The sequence below is a fragment of the Solanum lycopersicum genome, chromosome 6 (genome assembly GCF_036512215.1).
Source record: "Solanum lycopersicum chromosome 6, SLM_r2.1".
NCBI lineage: Eukaryota > Viridiplantae > Streptophyta > Magnoliopsida > Solanales > Solanaceae > Solanum > Solanum lycopersicum.
The window spans coordinates 28,647,124-28,668,792 of record NC_090805.1 but is presented as its reverse complement, the minus strand read 5'-3'; the positions used below and the strand labels follow the sequence as shown (position 1 = coordinate 28,668,792).

The 21,669-nt window shown below is 32.3% G+C and overlaps 2 protein-coding genes across 2 annotated transcripts; both read right to left on the bottom strand.

Annotated features, from left to right (window-relative positions):
- Positions 1 to 6,177: 6,177 nt before the first annotated feature.
- LOC138349127 (uncharacterized) lies at positions 6,178 to 20,989 on the bottom strand. The gene has a single exon (XM_069299138.1). It carries the CDS (start codon positions 12,994 to 12,996, stop codon positions 11,884 to 11,886), a length of 1,113 nt encoding a protein of 370 aa, XP_069155239.1. The 5' UTR covers positions 12,997 to 20,989; the 3' UTR covers positions 6,178 to 11,883.
- LOC104647891 (uncharacterized) lies at positions 19,739 to 20,692 on the bottom strand. The gene is made up of 4 exons (XM_010323735.1): positions 20,590 to 20,692; positions 20,324 to 20,376; positions 19,903 to 20,064; positions 19,739 to 19,810 (listed from the first exon to the last, which is right to left on the bottom strand). Exons 1-4 carry the CDS (start codon positions 20,690 to 20,692, stop codon positions 19,739 to 19,741), a joined length of 390 nt encoding a protein of 129 aa, XP_010322037.1.
- Positions 20,990 to 21,669: the final 680 nt, after the last annotated feature.

Genomic DNA, 21,669 nt, shown 5'->3' with positions numbered 1-21,669 from the left:
CATAATTTCATGTTGAAGAAGTTTCATTAGGGTAGTGCTAATATGATTCAATGGGATCAAGTGTAACTAGATCATAATTTGACTTCTGAGGAGGAGGCGCTAACCATTTTTGGATAGGAAAATTTAAAAGTTGAGATCAAAGGAAAATGCTTCAGTAAAGGTTTAATTGAAGCATTGTTGGTGGAGGAGGCTATGTGGGAGACCAATTCATACATCAGGAGTAGATATCCTTAGCTATTTGAGTGTTCAAGTGTGTTTTATTCTTTTAATGTTCGAGGACGAACGTTTTTTTAAGTGGTAGATGATGTAATGACCGCCACCGGCTAGGTAGTTTTGAACACTAGGACTATTTTCACTCTTTCCGTAAAAATTTTCAAAAGAATCTTGAATTATTCAGTAAGTATGAGTATTTAGTCAATGAATATTTATCATATAATGAATATAGTTGAATAGTAAATGGGTCAAATTCATAATTTAATTAATACCCTTTACCAATTAATCTATATAATTAACATAGATAAGTTGGATTCATTTTGGAAAAGAAAATAAAGGTTACAAACTAACCTTGTACTGTGTGAATACAAAGCAAGAGGGACAAAACAAAAACTTCAGGTAAGAAGCAACTGGAACTTTTCTTGATCCTTAGATGGATAATAATGAATGTATGTTTACCTTTTTTCTCATTTATTATTATTATTATTATTATTATTATTATTATTATTATTATTATTATAGGAAATTTTGAAAGTGTAGTTGGCAGAATGTAGTACCGTTCTTCGTTTTAGGATTTTGGGGAAACAAATTGTTACTTTTGTTAATAACTAATGATTCTTAATAAATTAAGGGATGAAATTAATAGCTAATCATTGGAGACATTGGATTTGGTAGCTAATTTATATATAGGAACAGGAAATAATTTTGTTATCTTTCCTTCATATTTGAAGCCAATCGTTTCCTTGTTATTCATAAGAGCATAGTTGTTAAAGTTAATGTAGTGAAAGATATTGGGGTCATATTGAGGTGTGGTAATGATTTCCTAATTTCAGAAATTATATTTTGTTTTGTTTTTTCAAGTGTGTATGTCAAGCATGGCTATGGTAAATTAACGTTACGTTAACTACGGCTTCTAGTTTTCTTTTATTACTCTTATAGTCTTATTGTTATTCTTTGAATGGTTATTGTTTGGGTACAAAAATAGTGGAATATCTGGAATATATAATGAGATGTTTATTTTTATATATGAGTAAGGTATATTTGATAGACCGGGAACATTCACAAGCTTTACAAAAGGGAAAGGCAAAATCTTTATGATTCTCGACACGTGTTTGATATTCGTGGTATCTTAAGACTTTCAGACTTCGTTGAAGGATGTTTTTTTATTTAAAAATTAAAAATGGAATAAAGAATGAGTAAGGCCGAAAGATAGGGGGTCTTGTATCGATGGTGTAATGGGCATTGGTACTAGTACCGATGTTATAAAGGAAAAGTTTATTACTATAGAATATCGACTGTAAAATGAGAATGCCAAAGCATTAATGCATTAGTTAATGTATTATTGACTTGAATTCTATTATATGATAATTGTGACATTTGAGGTAATGATATATCATAGCGTTATTTGATTGATTGAGATGTATCATCATGCCCTTTTATTGAAAGCATATCATGCACATGCATTGACATGAGATTGAATATAAGTTGGGGATCTGGAGATTGTTTGTACAGGGAATGTAAGATGTTATGATTATAATTTAATCATGAGAAAATTATTTGATTTTATGATAGTGCATTAAGATCGTCTGCACAGACACGTGGAAATCGTCCATGTTGATATATAGACCTCACGAGTCCCCCATGGATCATGAACTCTCGATGTATTTTCAAGAAGTATCATGCATATATGATTGAGAAACTACTTGGCATCCGAGTCATATCATTTCACTATGTCAAATTACATTGTATCTCTATTCTTGTTGATTCTGTATTTCATTGGTGATTGGATATTGCGTGATATTTTATTACCCTTACTTGATAGATATTAACTTATAAGTATAATGTAGACTTTTATAAGTAAAAGGATGATTTTCTTATATATACTCATGTCATTACTTCTTTGTTGTCGGTCTATGAGATATATTAGGTACTTGTGATTTTGTACTTATACTACACTTGCTGAACTGTTTTGTAGTTCAAATTTGATTCCAAATACAAGCATATCTAGTGGAGCTTTCTGAGTCTGAGCTTGGATTATCTTGGAGTTGTAGTGAGCTGCTTGGTTGTACTGTAGCCACACATGTCTCTATCTTATTATTTATTGTTTGTTGCTTTAGTATAAGACAAAACATTTCTTACGTTTAGACTTGTCATTTTAGTTTCACACTTCTATTGTATTTTAGACGCTCTTGTACTATGAAGCCAAAATATCACGTGGTATTTTAGGTTTTCGCACTTCATACTAATGACACACGTATTGTTTGAGATATTCTACTTGTCAATTGTCTTTCACCTTAGTTATTTAATTAAATTGGTAAAACTAGTGGGTTAGCTTACATATTGGTTAGGAACATAGGTGCCATCATGACATCAATGCTTGAAAGAACCACTCAATTGATAGGACCATCTTCTTCCATATGAGACACCAAAAAAATAACCGGATACATGAGATCTCTTAGGTTTCCAAGATCCTCTCTCTATATCACTTCATCTCTTTGGCGGCACTCACAATGAATTGCAAGAAATTCCCCTTACGAGTTTCCCTAAACATTATCGATTGTATAGAGAAGTCAACCTCCTAAAAAATCTACGGATCCTCTAAGTCTTGGCCAGGGCATACCTAGACAGCTGATAAAAATGAGTCACATACTTTGTAATTGTAAGGTTATCCTGCTTAATTCTCTCAAACCACATCTAGTGCTTTAAGGAATGAGGAGGCCATCAAACGCATTGGCAAACACCTCCCAGATTATTAATGGAGATCCAACCAATAACGATCCCAAATAGACTCTTCACCACTCTCTCACTGACCCAACAGTCTCTAACAAATCTCAACAAGTGGTCATAAACTCATAAGATTTTTCGTTCTTTCTACCTTGAAACTAGGGTGAATCCATATTCCTTACCCTCTCGTACTTGCATTACTCATCCTCTATAACAGAATTAAAAGTTCACCCTGAACCCCAATTAAAGATATGGTATCACCTTCAACCATGGGACCCATTGTTGGCCGCCCCATCAGCCCCTAAACCACTATAACTTGTTAGTGCTCTAGGTTGTGAGCCCCCGATCTAGTCTATTGCACCTCCACCCAAACTAAATCTCTCAAGTACTGCCAACACCCTCAATAATGTATCCTAAATCAATAGTATGGTTGCGTACTCTTGAGTAACCAGGTCCTCTCCCACATTAATCTCTTTCTTGGAATATACACCTCTACAATGACCTCTCACTGGTGTCATTCCATGGAAATGACCTGTCATTAGTTACACTCTACGAGCATGGCCTCTAGATCGGGATGTACCCCTAGCCCTGGATCAGGCCTCAACAACAAGATCAAGGATTTCCTCCCCTCCTATATAACCAATAGTAGATATTGTCCTTGCCATTTGTCATAACAATACGTGATAACTCAATATTTGCAAAGGCGACCACACCTGATAAGAGGAATGAACAAAGAAGAAGTTTCCTAACAATCTTCACAACCACTTTAAGATAACATAGGAGTCTTCGTAATTAGGCTCTAATATCATTTGTCACAACCCAAAAACATATGCGATTACATTGTTCTCATCCCACCAAGATAATTCAGCCTTAAACGCCAACTTAAAGGATAATGTGCAAGTAAAACAAAGTGAAGGAGTATCATAATCTCAAAATGCGGCTAACATAAAATCAAATATAACCCCCAAACATGATTATCTATGTACAAGCCTTTAATATATTAAAATAGATTCAAAAGAAATACAAGTCTCGATGTCATTGTTTTTAGAATAGAAAAATCATAATAAATTAGTAAGAGGTGATTGTCGAGATGACAAGCAACTACACCAAAACTCTCCATAATAAGTCTTATATGTAGAAGAGAAGAAGGAGCAATCACAATGTTCGAGATTGTAACCTATACAACTGTAGAAGCAAGGGAGTGAGTATAAAACAACATAGTACTCAGCACGAAAACAAGTAACCCAAATTAAAGCAGTTTATAATATAGGTGCTCCTAATACTCCAACCGAACCTCCACAACTACAACCTGTACAAATTCAACCCAACGTAATTGTTCACATTTCATATAACACATAAAACATATAACAACACTCCAATGTATACAGGTCACCAATACAAAATATCATAAACATCAATTGTAATTTCCACAATAGGCACTCATAAGGTTTAAACAATGGTAATGATGCAATGCAATGAGGTGAAATGTCAAGTATAGTAGTGCGTGTTTTTCCTATGATACACAATTATTGACTCAGTTTAGAACCCATAGGGGACGCACACAGTCCATGTATAACTATCTTCCCTCTACATAATCATCAATCACTAGACCCATTTCCGTCAGCATTATCGGGACCATTTCTCATTAACATAATAACCCCAATAGATCTCATCATAGTGTTAAACTCTTACGGACCGTAAGGTCTTCCGTCAGTTTTTAATTAAGGGTGGTTTGGTTTTTTCCTACTCAATTAACCTCTAAACTACATTATTTTTCCATATAATTACCAACTATGGGTCCTTGAGGAAAAATCCTAAAAAGTGACCTATGCAATGACCCACGAGGCCACCTACACCCCGTAGGTCAACCCACGCCCCGTAGGTGGAGTTCGTGGGTCAAGTCCCTTGAAATGGGTTATACACCATGGACCCACGGACCTTTAGAACGGCCAGTATGTCCATTCACGTACCTTAGGTCCTAGGTCGTTGGTCACGCCTGCAATGATGTCCAATTTCAGCTAATATAGGGGTCTTTAGGTAAATTCCTACTTAAGTTAGTTTTATGTAGGGTCATTTTATATTGATTTAAGAGACCTATATAAGACTTCTAAAGTCATTAACTAACAAAATAACACTTCCTAAAATCTCAAGTTCCCAAATCAATGTTAAACCCTCTCCAAAATCTTCTCCCTAGAACCCCAAGGAAGAAAAGGAACAAGAACAAGAAGAAAAAGATCCAACTGGGATTGAAGAAGTAGGCTTTCTCACACTATTTTGTTGTATTTCTTCACCTAAGGTATAGTTTTCTTTGATTCATGGAATTATTTCATCTATGAAATCCTCAGGCTCTCAATTTTAAAGTAGGAAATTCTCCAAAACCTAGGTTTTTCACTCCAAGACATGGATTCTTCTAAAAACGTTTTCAATGATTTGTTTACTTTGTATTATGATTAAATTGTTGTTTTATGGTGGTTTTATGATAAATTTTCCCATGGATCCATGAAATCCCCATATCCCTAATTTATGACTTTGTGATGTGGGTGAATTGTAGTAAGGTGAATTCTATGGAACGGTACTTGTTGTAATTTAGTTATTCTAATCATGTTATTATCCATGTATAATGAAGTAACCCTAGATATTATTGGGAAAATGTTATCCTTGATTCAAGAAGGGTAAAACATGGGAATTGTGCCAAATTGTTGGCTTCATGTATAAACACTTCAAGAACATGATTATAATCTAGTTATTGTGTTAATTAATTTTATGGATTGTGTTAGATAGAGGGTAAGACACTCCATGCATGTAAATTCTTTTCAACACTAAACAAGTAATTGTGGGAAGTAATCCTTAACAGCGAGTGGATATTGAATATAAGATAGAGGCTCTCCTATTAAGAAAGGTAGGCCAGTTTCTAAGGTCAATCTCATGATATGGAAGCTCCCCCTACCCCCCACCCCCCTTTAAGTAAGATTGGGTTTCTAGTAACAATATTTATATCGCTCAACTATGTGCCCTCATAGGTCTTTAGCTAGTGGATCAACCTAAAAGATAATACATTTAGCTTTACCTTCGGCAAGTAAGAAACCTCTATTCAGTGTGGGATTTGACACCAGATTCCATGATAAGATCCCATAGTCTATGTCGGTTAAGGCTTATTCCCAAAGTAATAATGAAGATGAATTATTAACTATGTTTGCTCAAGGAGCTTTACTTAGCATGGGTAGGATTATGGGATCTTACTTATACATGGCACGAATAAACTTTGGGGGTATTCAAAGTGAATTTCTATTATGATGTGATGACTTATATATTGAATATACTCAGAATTATGCTTTCACTCTACTTTTCATGATGATTCTTAAATTTGGAAAAGTGCATGCTCTTCAACTAAATTTTTCAGTTTTAGAATATTTTCATGGTTTTTGTGCATGACTATCATACTTAGTATATTTTTTGTACTAACCCATAATTCTTCTACTTTTTTCCACAAAGTGCAGGTCTCACTGTTTAAGGTGTTCTTCCTTTGATACAAGCTTGGATCGACTATTCTCCTAGATTGTGGTGAGTTTTCATGGATCCGAGGATGAGTGATAACTTAGGGTTCCTTTCATTTCATTGTATTTGACTTTTGGATTTCTATTGCAAGTGTTGTGACCCTATTTTAAGACTCCGATTGTAATAAGTAGCTAATGAGACAATGTCTATACTTCCGCATTGTTTTATGACAACTTATTAAAGACTTGAAAAATATGTTTTACCTATTTATTTTTCTTTACTTATGTGATGATATGCTAAGTTGCATACATGGTTCATTAGGGGCATTGTGTACCTTGTTACGTCTAGGGAGTACCCTTCGGCCGTGATAAACTTGGTATAGAAAAAAATGTTTAGAATGATTCTAAGATGATTTCACATAATCCCCGTCTAGTACAGTCTTTTTCATGAGTGTGAAGCGTGCCACATTTATGAGTGAGAGGCTATAAGATTCTTAGGAAACTTCACTTCTTTCATTATTCTTGAGTTGTACCATAGAGTTTAACTCTATAAAAGTCCATCTTCTGATCATTCTCTTGTGTATTCACAAAATGAATACACGAAGGGAGAATTCTAGGTGAGTGGTAGAAGAGAATGTGAATAAAGGAGTTCTTCGAGGAAATCAAGCTATGGTTGCTCATATGGCCGAAAATGTGACTCAAGAAGATTTCAAATTCACTATACAAATGATAACTCAAGCCATGAAGGCTCAATCCTAATTTGTGACAACTCAAGCCCAAGACATAATGGCCCAAGCCAATACAGATGTTGGGCCTCGTGTGAATCCTAATGTAAACTCTATGGCTTTGAGATTCAGGGATTTTTCTAGGATGAATACCCCAATTTTATTTTTTCCAAGGTGGAAGAGAATCCCAAAAGGTTTATTGATGAGGTTTTCAAGATACTTGGTGCTATGGGGGTGTCTTCGGAGGAGAAGGACGAGATATCCACCTATCAACTAAAATATGTAGCTAAAATTTGGTATGAACAATGGAAAAGTGAGAGGCTAGTAGAAGCGGGTCCCATAGATTGTGAGGTGTTCAAGGAAGAATTCCTTGATATGTTCTTTCCCATTGAGTTGAGGGAATGAAATATGCAAGAATTCATAAACCTTCGACAAGGGGGGATAAATGTGACAGAGTATTCTCTCAAGTTCACCCAACTATCCAAGTATGCTCCAACCATGGTGGAGGAATAGAGAGCTACAATGAATTAATCTGTGATGGAAGTGTCAGACTTGGTAGTTGATGAATGTCGTTCCGCAATGATTATCCCACGTATGAATATTTCAAGTCATATGGTCCATGCCGAACAAATTGAGGAACAAAAACTCAAGCAAATGAATTTGTAGGTGACAAGAGATAGGATCGGGAATTGGAACTTCTCCAATGCTAAGTTCGATGGGAAATGTCAACAAAGGTTCAAATAGTGGTTTTACAACCAAGGTTCTTCTAGTGCTTCCCTAAAGGTCAACGGGGTTAGGTGCCTAACCCTACGCCTCAGTAAGTATATGACAAGGGAACTCCTATGGCAAAGCCAACTTATGCAAAATATGGAAAGAAACATAATGGAAAATGTTTAGCCGATTTCGATGTTTGTTATGGTTGTGGTAAGACTGGCTATCAATTGAAGAATTTCCCAACACTTACGGCCAAAAGTTGAGAAGATAAGCAATCTCCTCCAATCGGTTCAAACTTTAATTCTCAAAAGCAAAATTGCTTTTATGCCCTTCGATCCTTAGAAGACCAAGAAAGCTCCCCGAATATGGTGATCGGTATGTTACAAGTCTTTTTTTATAAATACATATACTTTGTTAGATGTCGATGCCACTTTTTTCATTGTAGCACCTTTTGTGGCCATGAAATTTAAAATATTCCACAAAGTGTTATTGGAGCCTTTTTTGGTTTCTATCCTGTTCGGTGAGTCCTTAGTGGCTAACAAAGTCTATAGAATTTTTCCCATTATTTTGTCTTATAAATCACATTGGTGGATTTAGTGCGGCTATAAATGTTAGATTTTGATGTTATTTTGGGTATGGATTGGTTACGTGCATGATATGCCTCTATAGATTGTAGGACTTGGGTTGTTAAATTCAAATTTCCAAATGAGCCAATTTTAGGGTGGATAGGGGGAAATTCTATCCCTAGAGGTCAATTTGTTTCTTGTCTCAAAGCTAGGAAAATGATCTACAATGGGTGCACTTACCATCTTGTTAGGGTGAGAGATGTTGAGTGCAAAACACCTTATCTATTGTCGATTCCCATAGTGAATGAATATCTGGAAGTCTTTCCCGATGACTTGCCAGCCATTCCTCCCAGAAGAAAATAGATTTTGGCATTGATCTTTTTCCGGATATGCAACCTCTCTCCATTCCTCCTTATAGAATGGCTCCGGCCGAGTTGAAAGAGTTGAAAGAGCAATTGAATAATTTACAAGATAAGGGTTATATTCGTCCTAGTATCTCTCCATGGGGTGCTCTAGTGTTGTTTGTTAGAAGGAAAGTTAGGTCTCTTAGAATGTCCATCGACTACTGTCAATTCAACAAAGTGACCATTAATAATAAATAGAAAAGGTTAGGGAGTCCCAGCTGCTGAGGTGGCGTAGTGAGAGGTGAGAGCAATAACAACAAAAGCGGCGGAAGATCCTGCAGTAGTATATTCGGTTGTTTGCGGTGGAATAGATTCAAGCGTTACCCTTCCAATAATTGATGATTTGTTGGATCAACTCCAAGGGGCTAGTTACTTTTCACAAATTGACCTTCGTTCGGGCTATCACCAACTTAGGTTGAGAGGGGATGATATACCCATGAAGGCTTTCCAAACTAGGTATGGAACTATGAATTCCTTGTGATGTCATTTGGACTAACTTATGCCCCAGCTACATTTATGAACCTAAGGAATAGGTTGTTTAGGAACTACCTTGATATGTTTGTGATTGTGTTTGTCGATGATATTTTGATCTATACAAGGAGTGAGGGTGAACATATGGACCATTTGAAGATTGTATTGCAAATCCTAAAAGACCACCAATTATATGCAACATTTAGTAAATGTGAGTTTTGGTTGAGGTTCGTAGACTTTCTTAGTCATATTATGTCAAGCAAGGGTATTGAGGTGGATCTAAGAAAATAGATATGGTCAGGAGTTGGCCAAGACCCTAAATTCATTCGATATTAGATGATTTTTGGGTTTGACCGGTTACTATATGAGGTTTGTTGAGGGTTTTTCCTCCATTGCTTCTTCGTTGACAGCTTTGACTCAAAAGGAAGCTAAGTTTGAGTGGTGAAAGGCTTGTGAGAAAATATTCCAAGAATTGAAAAATAGGTTTTCTTCCGCTCTAGTATTGACCTTACAGGAGGGTAAGGATAGCTTTTTGTTTATTGTGACGCCTCTAGAGTAGGTTAGGGATTGTGCTTATGCAACATGGTATGATGATTGCCTATACTTCAAGGCAACTAAAAGTACATGAGAAGAATTATCCAACCCTTGATCTTGAATAAGCGCAAATAGTGTTCTCTTTGAAAATAAAAAGACACTACTTTTATGGGGTCCATATGGATATTTTTACTGATCACAAAAGTCTCCAATATGTATTTACCCAAAAAGAATCTTCGACAAAGAAGGTGGTTAGAACTTTTGAAGGAATATGACACGAGTATCCTTTACCACCCCAAGAGAGATAATGTTGTAGCAGATGCACTTAGTAGATTATCCATGGGAAGTGTGGCTCATATAGAAGATGAAAAAAAAGAGTTAGTTCTAGATGCCCATAGATTGGCTCGATTAGGTATCCAACTAGTGGATTTGACCCAGTGTGGTTTCACGATTAATAATGGCTCAAAATCGTCCTTTGTGGTGGCTGTGAAGTCAAGACAAGACCTTGATCCTATATTAGTGGAGTTGAAAGAGTTGGTACTCAAGAAGTCCATTGAGGCTTTATCCAAAGGGGTAGATGAGGTACTTAGGTACCAAGATCGATTATGTGTCCTGGATGTTGATGGGTTGAGGAAGCAAATTTTAGCGCGGTTTATAGTTCTCGACATTCTATTCATCCGTGAGCCACCAAGATGTACTGTGATTTATGAAAAGTTTATCGGTGGAATGGTATGAAAAAATATATCGCGAGATTTGAAGCCAAATGTCATAATTGTCAACAAGTTAAAATTAAGGACCAAAGGCCGGGAGGTTTGTTGCAAAATATACTAATTCCCACTTGGAAGTGTGAAGAACTGGACGCTTGTTGAAAAATATACCAATTCCCACTTGGAAGTGGAAAGATCTGGACATGGATTTTATTCAGGATTGCCTAGTACCCGGAGGCAACATGACTCTATTTGGGTCATTGTTTATAGGATGACAAAATCAACCCACTTTATTCCCATCAAGGTTTCTCTTTCGGCGAATGATTATTCTAATTTGTACACGGGGGAATAGTGAGGTTACATGGAGTTCTTTTATCCATCATTTCGGATCGGGGTACTCAATTCACTTCATATTTTTTTTGGAAGTCTTTCCAAAAGGGGCTTGGTACTAACGTGAAGCTTAGCATTGTTTTTTACCTTCAAACGGATGGTCAAGCGGAGCGCAACCATTCAAACTTAAGAGGACATGTTGAGGGTTTGTGTTATAGATTTTAAGGATAATTAGGATGAACACTTGCCATTTATAGAGTTTGCTTACAATAATAGTCACCACTCAAATATCATAATGGCTCCTTTTGAAGCCTTGTAAGGTGGTAGATGTAGGTCTTTGGTTGGTTGGTTTGATGTAGGTGATATTTGTCTTGTTCGTCCCGAATTAATTTATGAAGCTATTGAGAAAGTTTGTCATTATAGAAAGGGTGAGAATGTCTCAAAGTAGGCAAAAAGTCTTATTCCAATATAGGATGGACACTTTTTGACGTACCATTTTTCTATTATTCAAAAGCAATATTACGATTTGAGAACTTCCAGGGGAGGAATAAGATCGAATAGTTTCCCTATGCATGGGTCATAGAAAGGAAAGATCTGCATTATCCGAACTCGTACCTCTATTGAGAGGAGTGTAAAACCACCCATTAGGATATACAAATGATGTCAAATAGTATACTATCTCAATGCTCGAGCTACTTTAACATGTAAGGATGAAGGTGTGTTTTATTTATGAGGAAAGATCCTCTATTTATATACATAAATTACACATAAATACTATTTACTTTACATAATTGGCCGATAAACTTTTTACATGATTGGCCGACAAACTATTTACTTTACGACTTTTGTACATTTGGCTTTTTTCAGCCGACGCAAGACGACAAAAATAAAAAAACTCTTACTTTATACATATGGCTGATATTCAGCCGACACGACAATACATATAATACTTTATACATATGGCTATTATTCAGCCAACAATAATAACTTTTTTTTTATCTTTATTCTAAATCAACTGTAGGTATCACATTGTCTTCTCCGTTGCATTTGGAGCATTTGTGGTCTGGATATTTGTTGCTGATAAGTTTGCAATACCTTACTAATAATTCTTCTGAAATAAATCCTTTCTTCAAAGCTCTCGTAGATGGTTGTTCTTCTGGTTGTAACAATGAAAAAATCCATCTTTGAACTTCGTCCATATCTGATTTTCTTAGTTCTTTGGAGTTTGCATCTATCATTACCTGATCTCTTGCATAATAGCTCCAAATAGCATTGCCATTTAAATAATTGTTTGCTAGCTCTTGTATAATCGTAGCTATACCAATTATTCTTTTATTTGCATAAAAATTAGGTATTTCTACTTTTGGTATCTCATTTTGTTTTTCTATCTCTTCTGGAATAATCATATCTTTTGTTAATCCTATCTTTACCACCTGTATTGGTGATTTTATCTCTTCGTATAATATCTCTGCTGGTGCTGTATAACATTTTATATAGAATAAATTTCCTTTGGTAATTCTTTTATATGTTAGAAATGCTCTATGTAATTCTGGTATTCCTACTATCTCTTCTCCGGTATATGTGTATATTGTATTTAGTAGTCCGTAGTTATAACATGTTTTTACTAGGTTGGGGTTGGTCTTAGGTTGTGCAATAAGTTTGTTATATCCTTGTAGTTTCTGGGTTATATAATCTTCTTCGGGATTTTTTGTTTGTATAGATCTTGGGTTTAGGTTTAGGTATGTTTGGATTTTGTATATGTTTTCAATGTAAGATTGGGTAATATAGTTATATCTTTTTTTGTCGTTTTGTAGGCTTACTGCATAGGTTGATGTTTGTGGTTCTGCTGGTATCTGCATTTGTGGTTTTTGGGTAAATGGTTTTGCAAATAACTGGTTTAAGTTTGTGTTTTTTGGTTTTTCACTAATTCTTTTACTTGTACCTGCAGCTGTATCTGAACAAGCATTGTTATGGGTTTTCCGGAGTTTCCCAACTTCTCCTTCTAGCTCTGGCTGTTTTTCGTCTGCCGAACGACGTAGCTCCGCATGTTTATAGTCATGCTGCTGACTTGTAGATTCTACATTTTCTTCTAGCTTTTGAATTCTCAAGCCCATACTATCCACTTTTGTACAAAGTGTAGTTAGGTTTTGAGTATGTTTTCCATAAGATTATCTTGTCCTGGTTGTGTAACTCTGTCTTGATAAGTAGTCTGCAATCATATTTTTGTCAGTTTTTATTACCTCAATCATAAATGTAAAATTTAATATATTCAATACCAATCTCCTTATTTCCTTTGTTGTAACTGAATCATCTAACTTTTTCGTTATCCACCATTTTACTTGTGTGTTATCTGTTCTTACAATAAATTTATTGTAAACAATATATGGCTCAAATGCTAACAAACATTTATATAATGCGAATAATTCTTTTCTATTTATTTCCCATTTTATTTGTGCTTCTGTATAAGATCCTGAATAATATCTACAATGGTGTTCTATTTTTTCTTTTTTATATCTGTATTTTAAAACTCCTCCGTAACTATGATCACTCGAATCTGTTTCAACAATGTAAGTAAATGTTTTATTTTCATCAGGAAAATATAGTTTTGGTAATTTTTTACATAGATCTTTAATAATTTTTATATGTTTTTTATCTTTATTATCAAAATGATATTCTACATCTTTTTTAAGTTTTTTATGTAATGGTTTTAAATGTTCTGCTAATTTTGGTATATATTCTCTAACCTGGTTTATTAATCCTAGAAAGGATTGTAATTTCTTTTTTGTATCTATATTTTCATCAATATTAATTATTTTTATACTATATGAGTTTGCATTTTTATTCCATTTTTATCTATTTGTATTCCTAGAAATTCTATTTGTGATTTCATAATTTCTGCTTTTCTTTTACTCAAACTTATACCTGTATTTTTTACTATATGTATAAATTTTTCCAATAATCTTATATGTTCATCTTGTGTTCTAGAATATAACAATATGTCATCTATATATACAATACAGTTTTCTAGTTGGTTAAAACAGTTATCCATAAAATGTTGGAATCTACCTGGTGCATTTTTATATCCAAAAGGTAAAACATTCCATTCATAGAAACCTTGCGGTACTGTGAATGCTGTTAATTGCTTGGATTCTTCTTCTAGTTTTAGGTGGTAAAATCCTGATTTGCAGTCAAATTTGCTAAAATAATTATATCCTTGTATTTGTCTTATTTTTAGTATTTTGTTTGGTATCGGATAATTGTATGTTTTAGTTTTAGCATTTAGATTACGATAATCTATGACCATTCTACTTTTACCTCTTTTTTGTTCACTGTGTTTTATTACTATAAATGCTGGACTTGTATGTTTACTATTGCTTTTTTGTATGTAATTATTTTCTAACAATTCATTTATATGTATTTTAAATTCTTCTAGATCATCAAAGTTATATTTTAATGGTTTCTGTGTTATTATACTATTTTCATCTATTAATTCAATTTTTACTTTTGTCTTATGTTTTTCCCATCCTTGTAATGGATCTTCACTATATAATTGTTCTAGTTGTTCATTAATTAATTTGACTTTGTCTATAGCAAATATAATAATTTCTAATTGCGTTATTTGTTTATTATTTATATTTTCCATTTCTTGGTTTATCTTTTCACTTCCTTTTATCCATTCCATAGGTTTTCGTTGTTTATTATTTACTCTTTTTGCTCCTATCTTATTTCCGCATGGTGTAGTAAGCCACCAATGTGTTTTTGTTATTATGTGTGGATAATATCTATCTAGAAATGGCATTCCTAATAACATATCTTTTCTAGTAAATTCAAAATTATACATTTCTTCTATTGTTAGTATTTTATCCCATATTTGTATTTTTATATTTTTTGCTTTGTATTTAATCATACTTCCTTCATTATTAAATCCCGTTACTACCATAGGTGTTTTTAATTTTTCCCATTTATCTTCTGGTAAGCAATTATATTTACATATATTCGCTTCAGCTCCTGTATCTATCATAGGGGTATAATATCTGTTGTGATATCCTTCTACTATAATTTTTGCAAGTATAAATATTTTCATTAATCATTTTGTCCTTTTTATAATTATTTTCTTATTTTGACAAGTTATTGTTAATTGTTCATTTTCTATATTGTATGGTTTGACTTTTTCTAACCATTTTATTCCTAATGTAATATTATGATTTCCTTTGTATATTTTAAATTGTATTACTAAGGGTATTCCTCCTATAATTATTTCTTTTTCTGTTGTTTCTTCATTCGTGTTCACTATCTCACTAGGTAGTCCAGGGCATGTATGTCCTGTTCTTATAATTTCTTCTTCTAATACTAACTCTCTTGTTATATAATTTTCTTCTTGTCCCGTATTTATTAATATTTTATATTTTCTTTGGTCTATTATTCCTGTTATGAAATAATGATATGGTGTTATTTCTTCTTTATCTAATAAGCTTTGTGGAATTTCATATTTCCTTTTAGATGTACTCATCCTTGATGAGGTAGCTCTTGTCAATGTATTTGGTACGCTTGAAGTGCTTAATCTTTCTTTTACTATTTCTAAATCTTCTTCTATATCAATTTCTTTATAGCTATAGTCATTATTGTCTATTACAGTAATTATTTTTTCAAAAGGGTTTTCTATTTTTATTTTATTAATTTTATTTCTTGCTGTTATTTTATGCTTTGTTGTTAATATATATAAATTTTTACATCTTGCTGTAAATAATTTGCTTCCTGGTGCTAGTTCTATTCCAGACATTTTCCAATATAGAACTAATGATCTATCTATATTTTTATCTGTTAATGATACTGTATAATTAGCACTTATTGTAAACTTAAATTTTTGATATATCAAGTTTCCTTTTACTGCGCTAATTATGCTTTTTTCTATAGGGTGTACAATTCTATCATCTGCTAAATATATTTCTATAGGTGTATCTATTCCTTCTCTAAAGCAGGCTTTTATTAATATTTTTGTTCCTCCTAAATGTACATATTTTATTGGTGTTTTAGCTTTTATATCTTGTATTTCTTTGTTTATCATTCTTTTATTTATTATAGGTATGTATGCTTTTCCTCTTGTGTATTTACAATCTATGATATGTTCTTTTTGACTAACTACATAGTATTCTTCTTTTTGTCTTTTAAACCAATTTCTTAAAATAGGTATTTCTAGTACTTTTTCAACATTTAAATCTAATTCTTTTCCTTTTATTTGTTCAAATATCGTATTATCAAATATAATTTTCTGTTCTGATGATTCTTCATCTTGATATTCTTCCTTAGATATTATTTTTATTTCATTTTCAGACATTATATTTCTTCATCTGTTTCGTTATTATCTATGTTAATATTTTCTTCTTCATTCTCAGTTTCTATGTCTGATACTTCATATATACTATCATTTTCACTTAATTCATAATCTATGTACTCTATTTGCATATATTTTTCATTGTCTATTATTAATTCTGCTATTTGTTTTCTTTTTGGATTTTTGGGTAATTTGCAATCTTTAGCTATGTGTCCTATCTTTCCACAATTATAACAAGTACATTGGGATATTTTTCTTTTTGGTCTGTATGGTCTTTTTATTTTATGATTTTTTACATAATACCTCCGTCTTGGTTGTTTATATTTATATATAGTTTTGTTTTTTCTATAATTTTTATATCTTTTAGATTTTTGTTTTTTAGTTGTGCATCCAAATTGTGGTGCCATTTTATTTTTGCAACATGATAAATTTTTATTTAATACTTTTTCCATTTTTAATTTTTCTTTTTCGTTTTCACATAGTTGTATGAACCATTGATTTAAAAATTTTATTCTAGATCCCAAAGTATCTACCATTCCTTCATTATTCCAATCCTTTATTACGTTTGTACTAAATGGTTCTGGTAATTTTGTATAATATTGTTTTCTTATTTCTTTTGCTTCGTCTAAATTGTATTTAGCTTTGTAATAATATTCTTTAAATGCGCAAGTATATTCTTCTAAGTAACACATTTTACATATAGCTAATTTTGTCATAAGTTGTCTATTTATTATTTTTTCTCTATTTTGTTCTCTTATATCTGTAGTCATGCCTCCAAATTCATTTCTTATTGCTGATTCATATTTATCTAGTATATCTATATTTGTTGCTGATGCGGATCCATCCATTTTTTTATCATTCCTAAGTACTTCTAAACTTTCCGAGGGTAGATTTTCTATCCATAATTTTGTTGTTCCTACAAATGTTCTTTCTACGTATCTTGGTGTTTTTGCTGTTTCTATTTTGTTATCTATTAACTGTTTAGACATATTCCTATCCATAACAATATTGTTTTATTTATATCTGCGACACAATCTAAATCTAAGAAATTGTATTGTTCATTTGCTGGTTTAGGTGTCCAATTTTTATTTAGTCTACTGTTCCATATTGCATTATTTCTGTCTGATTGTTGGTAGCTTTCTGTATAATAAGTTGGTGGTGTCCACCTAGGACTACTTCTAGGGCTATTTCTGGGACTATTATCTGGGGGTTTTACTCTTGACGTACTAGGTCTATTCATATTTCCTGTGTTTATTTCTAATTTTTTTGGTTTATTTATCTGTTCCAGAATTTCTGTATATGTTTCACTTATATCACTTATTTCTGATTGTTGGTCATTTTCATTTCCGTCTATTTCATTTACTTCAATATCTTCATTTAGATCTTTTAGATCTTCATTTAGTTTCTGTTCCATTTGTTTTATTTCATTTGTTAATTCTAGCTCTTTATCTTTTTGTTTTTGTTTATTTTCATATAATAATTTTAACCTAGCTAATTCTTTTTCTAATTCACTTATTCTTGTATTTTTTATTTCTTCTAAATTTTGTACTTCTTGTTTTGCTTGTGTTTTTATTTTTTCAATTTCTCTTGATTTATCTATTTCTTCATTTTCTCTTGTTATTCTTACCATAGCTGTTAAACTATCTTCTAATTTTGCTGTTTCTTTTTCTAGCATTAAGTATAAGTTATTTCCTATTCTCTTGTATCTTCTTCCTAAATTTGAAAATACTATTTTTATTATCATTCCATCTTGGTTTTCATATGTTTTTTCGTCTACTGCAAATTCTTCTTTATTCATTATAATCTATGTATTATATTATGTTGTAACTCATATTCAAGACAATCTAATTCTAATTTTAACATGGATATATCTTTTCTTTGTGCTAGTAGTGATTTATTACATACTCCTGCTAATATGTTTTCTTCTAATCTTCTTTTTCTATGTTGTAATTCTTGTTCTTTTTCAACCATTATTTCCATTATTTCTTCTATTAATTGTTGTTTATAGATTTCTTTGTTCATACTGTTTTTTCAAATAGCAGACATATTTATATTCTATTTTTGAAATTATGTTTATCAATTGATCTTTTCTATCTTTATCTGTTTTGACTAGATGTGATAGTTCATATTCTATATATAAAGATCTTAATTTTTTCCATATTTTTCTTACCTTTTTATCTATCTTAGTTCTTTTTATTTTAGTATTTTTATTTTTATTCATCATAACTTTTTATATAATATTTTAAAAAGCTTACTTAATTTATCTGGATATCTAATCTTTTTTAACCTGTAATTTCTACCATATCGCCTTAGCCAATATTCAGTCATAATTAATCTCCAATATCTAAATCAACATATAAATCATACATGTCATAATAAAGCTCATCTTGTATACTTTGTATGGTTAACTCAGTCCAACCTTGGGTTGTTATTTCTATTATCTCATATGTTAATAATTTATTATAAATTTCTCTTTTTATATCAGTATTCAAATTTTTTAGTATATAGAGTAGTAATATCTTATAATCAACATTATCGTCTAATAGGTATGTTTCCATTTTTATTATTTTCATTTTTCACTAAAATTTTATTCCTTCCAACCTCTTAATAAATTATACTTGCTTATTATGCAAAAATAATGATTTAATAATCATCTCGTCTGGTCACTACTACAGCTTTCTTCATTGATTAGTTACCCTAACAACGCCTCAACTTTGTTTACTCCCTTAAACGACCTTCTCTGCCTACCGGTTTCAACCTTAGGATGGCATAGTCTGGGCATACTTATTCGAAGAATATTTTTGTAGCAAACTTTCTAAAGATGGTTATTATAACATTATTCAAACATGATAAACAATTATAATTAACAAGAGATTTTCAGGAATAAATTAATTTAGCTACTCATGAATATAAAATGGTATACCTGTTTTTGTAGATCTTCCGACATAGTTGGTTTCTTTTCCATAATTATTTGTTTAACTAGCTCTGATACCAATTTTGGGTGGAAGCGTAAAGAGAGAGTATTCAGAAAGAAGAGAGATGTAAGGATGAAGGTGTGTTTTATTTATGAGGAAAGTTCCTCTATTTATATACATAAATTACACATAAATACTATTTACTTTACATAATTGGCCGACAAACTTTTTACATGATTGGCCGACAAACTATTTACTTTACGACTTTTGTACATTTGGCTTTTTTTTTCAGCCGACGCAAGACGACAAAAATAAAAAGACTCTTACTTTATACATATGGTTGATATTCAGCCGACACGACAATACATATAATACTTTATACATATGGCTATTATTCAGCCAACAATAATCACCAATACAGGTGGTAAAGATAGGATTAACAAAAGATATGATTATTCCAGAAGAGATAGAAAAACAAAATGAGATACCAAAAGTAGAAATACCTAATTTTTATGCAAATAAAAGAATAATTGGTATAGCTACGATTATACAAGAGCTAGCAAACAATTATTTAAATGGCAATGCTATTTGGAGCTATTATGTTCTAATTTATTTCCTTAGTGACAAATTCGTACAACCATTAAGATGGAAACAGCCATAAGACCCAACTATATACTCTTTCTGACGAGTTACACATTACAGGTTCACATGAAAATGCACCTGTTTAACTTACACAAAACGTAAGATTAACGGAATCATCAAATGAAACTAACCTTTGAAGCTTGGTCCGACCCTCTAGATGGAAGATTTTCGATAGGTAACCTGCTCCAGATTTGGCTTTCCTTTTGATTTGCTTCAGCCAAAATCTTCTTCTCAAGGTCAAAATCAAACTGAAATGTGCATTGAGGAACGTCTCCTTGTGGAACCAATGGAGGCTATAAGAACGAAAATTGCACAAAAAACTGTGTCAGGTCCAAATATGTTGTTCAAATTCCTCATTAATCAACCAATTATTACTACATTGCGATTCGCGATCAGAAACTAGTTTGGAAGGTACATGCAAGGAAAATACTTCTGCAGACTATTTCAATATGTGCATGACATGTTACATCTGTATTCTAACTTCTATACAACGAAATATAGAAAAGGTCAATTTTAGAGGCGTTAATAAAACAAAAATCACAGGTTTCATACCGGAGGTGTAATTTGAAATTCTGGTATTATAGCAATTCTGATACCGATTTCGGCTGCAAAATTTGATATCAACAAATCAATATTAGAGCCATCGAAACAGATATTGGCTCTCAAATACACATATTTTATTCATATAGTTTTAGTGGGGGAACATTCAAAGAGGTAAGACATACTAGTGGACGATGGTGAAGGAGTGGGGTTAAAACGCCCGGGAAAATTGTCGCCGGAGTGTTAACCAACCCGAGGGTAAAGGCTAGATGGTTTACCGGAGGCTTGACCGTACATCGGACTGTGATGGATGGTAAGGGGAAGAGCAGTGGTGGCCGGCCGGCTGTACATGGGCGATTGCGTACTGTAAGACGGTTCCATTTTGTTCCTCAAACCGTATGCCATAGAAGGAAATTTGAGTGCAGCTTTTTGAATTCTAAAAGGGGGACTCTTTCAATTACTTAAATTGCATGGCATCATGCTAAGTTAAAGGAAAAATAGTTGCTACATTGACCTACTAACAAATATTTATAATCTGACCCTATTATGCTGAAAAAAATCATATATGTCCTAACATTTATCCATTGACATACATTCCTTTTTTTCTAAAAGATATATTTGTCTTTATTATTTAACGCAATTATTAAAGAAATAATATTTTCACTTCGATGATTTTATATTTACCGTATTGTCTAACCGTAGCGTTATTATCTATTGTAGTTATATTATGAAAATTCTTTGATTAATTTTATATCTTTTTTATATTCTCCAATCAAAATAGTTTGAAAATAAATGATTTTCGTTTATCATCGTTCACTTTAAATTGGTTATCTATACTACACTTACACCATTCTAATGTTAAAAGAAAATCATATATTTTCTATAACGAAAATTCTACCCATATAAAACTTCATGTAACTAAACATGTTTAAGATATTTTTAAAGCAAAAAAATCGAATAATTAAGATCTCTATATAATAAATATTCCATTTTTTCATCATATAGCCAAAAATAAGAAAATATTCACACGAATCAATGAAATAATAATGCAATGTGAAATATTAAACAACAAATATCTAAAGGTAAGGAGATGTTGATTAAAATGACACATTGCTTGTTGTGGTTTTTATATTCTCAATGTGTTTATTAAGTGCATTATCAAAGAATATAGCCATTGTTCCTACCTATCCGACTGTCAAAGTTAAATCTTTTTTTATTTTATATTTATGTTTTGAATTCACAAAGTTGAGAAAAAAAACAATATCATTTTAATGACAATTAAAAATAGTATTATAAATGTGTTGGGACCACTTTATATTTGTTGTTTCATAGAACACCCATGTTTCTATATTAATTGA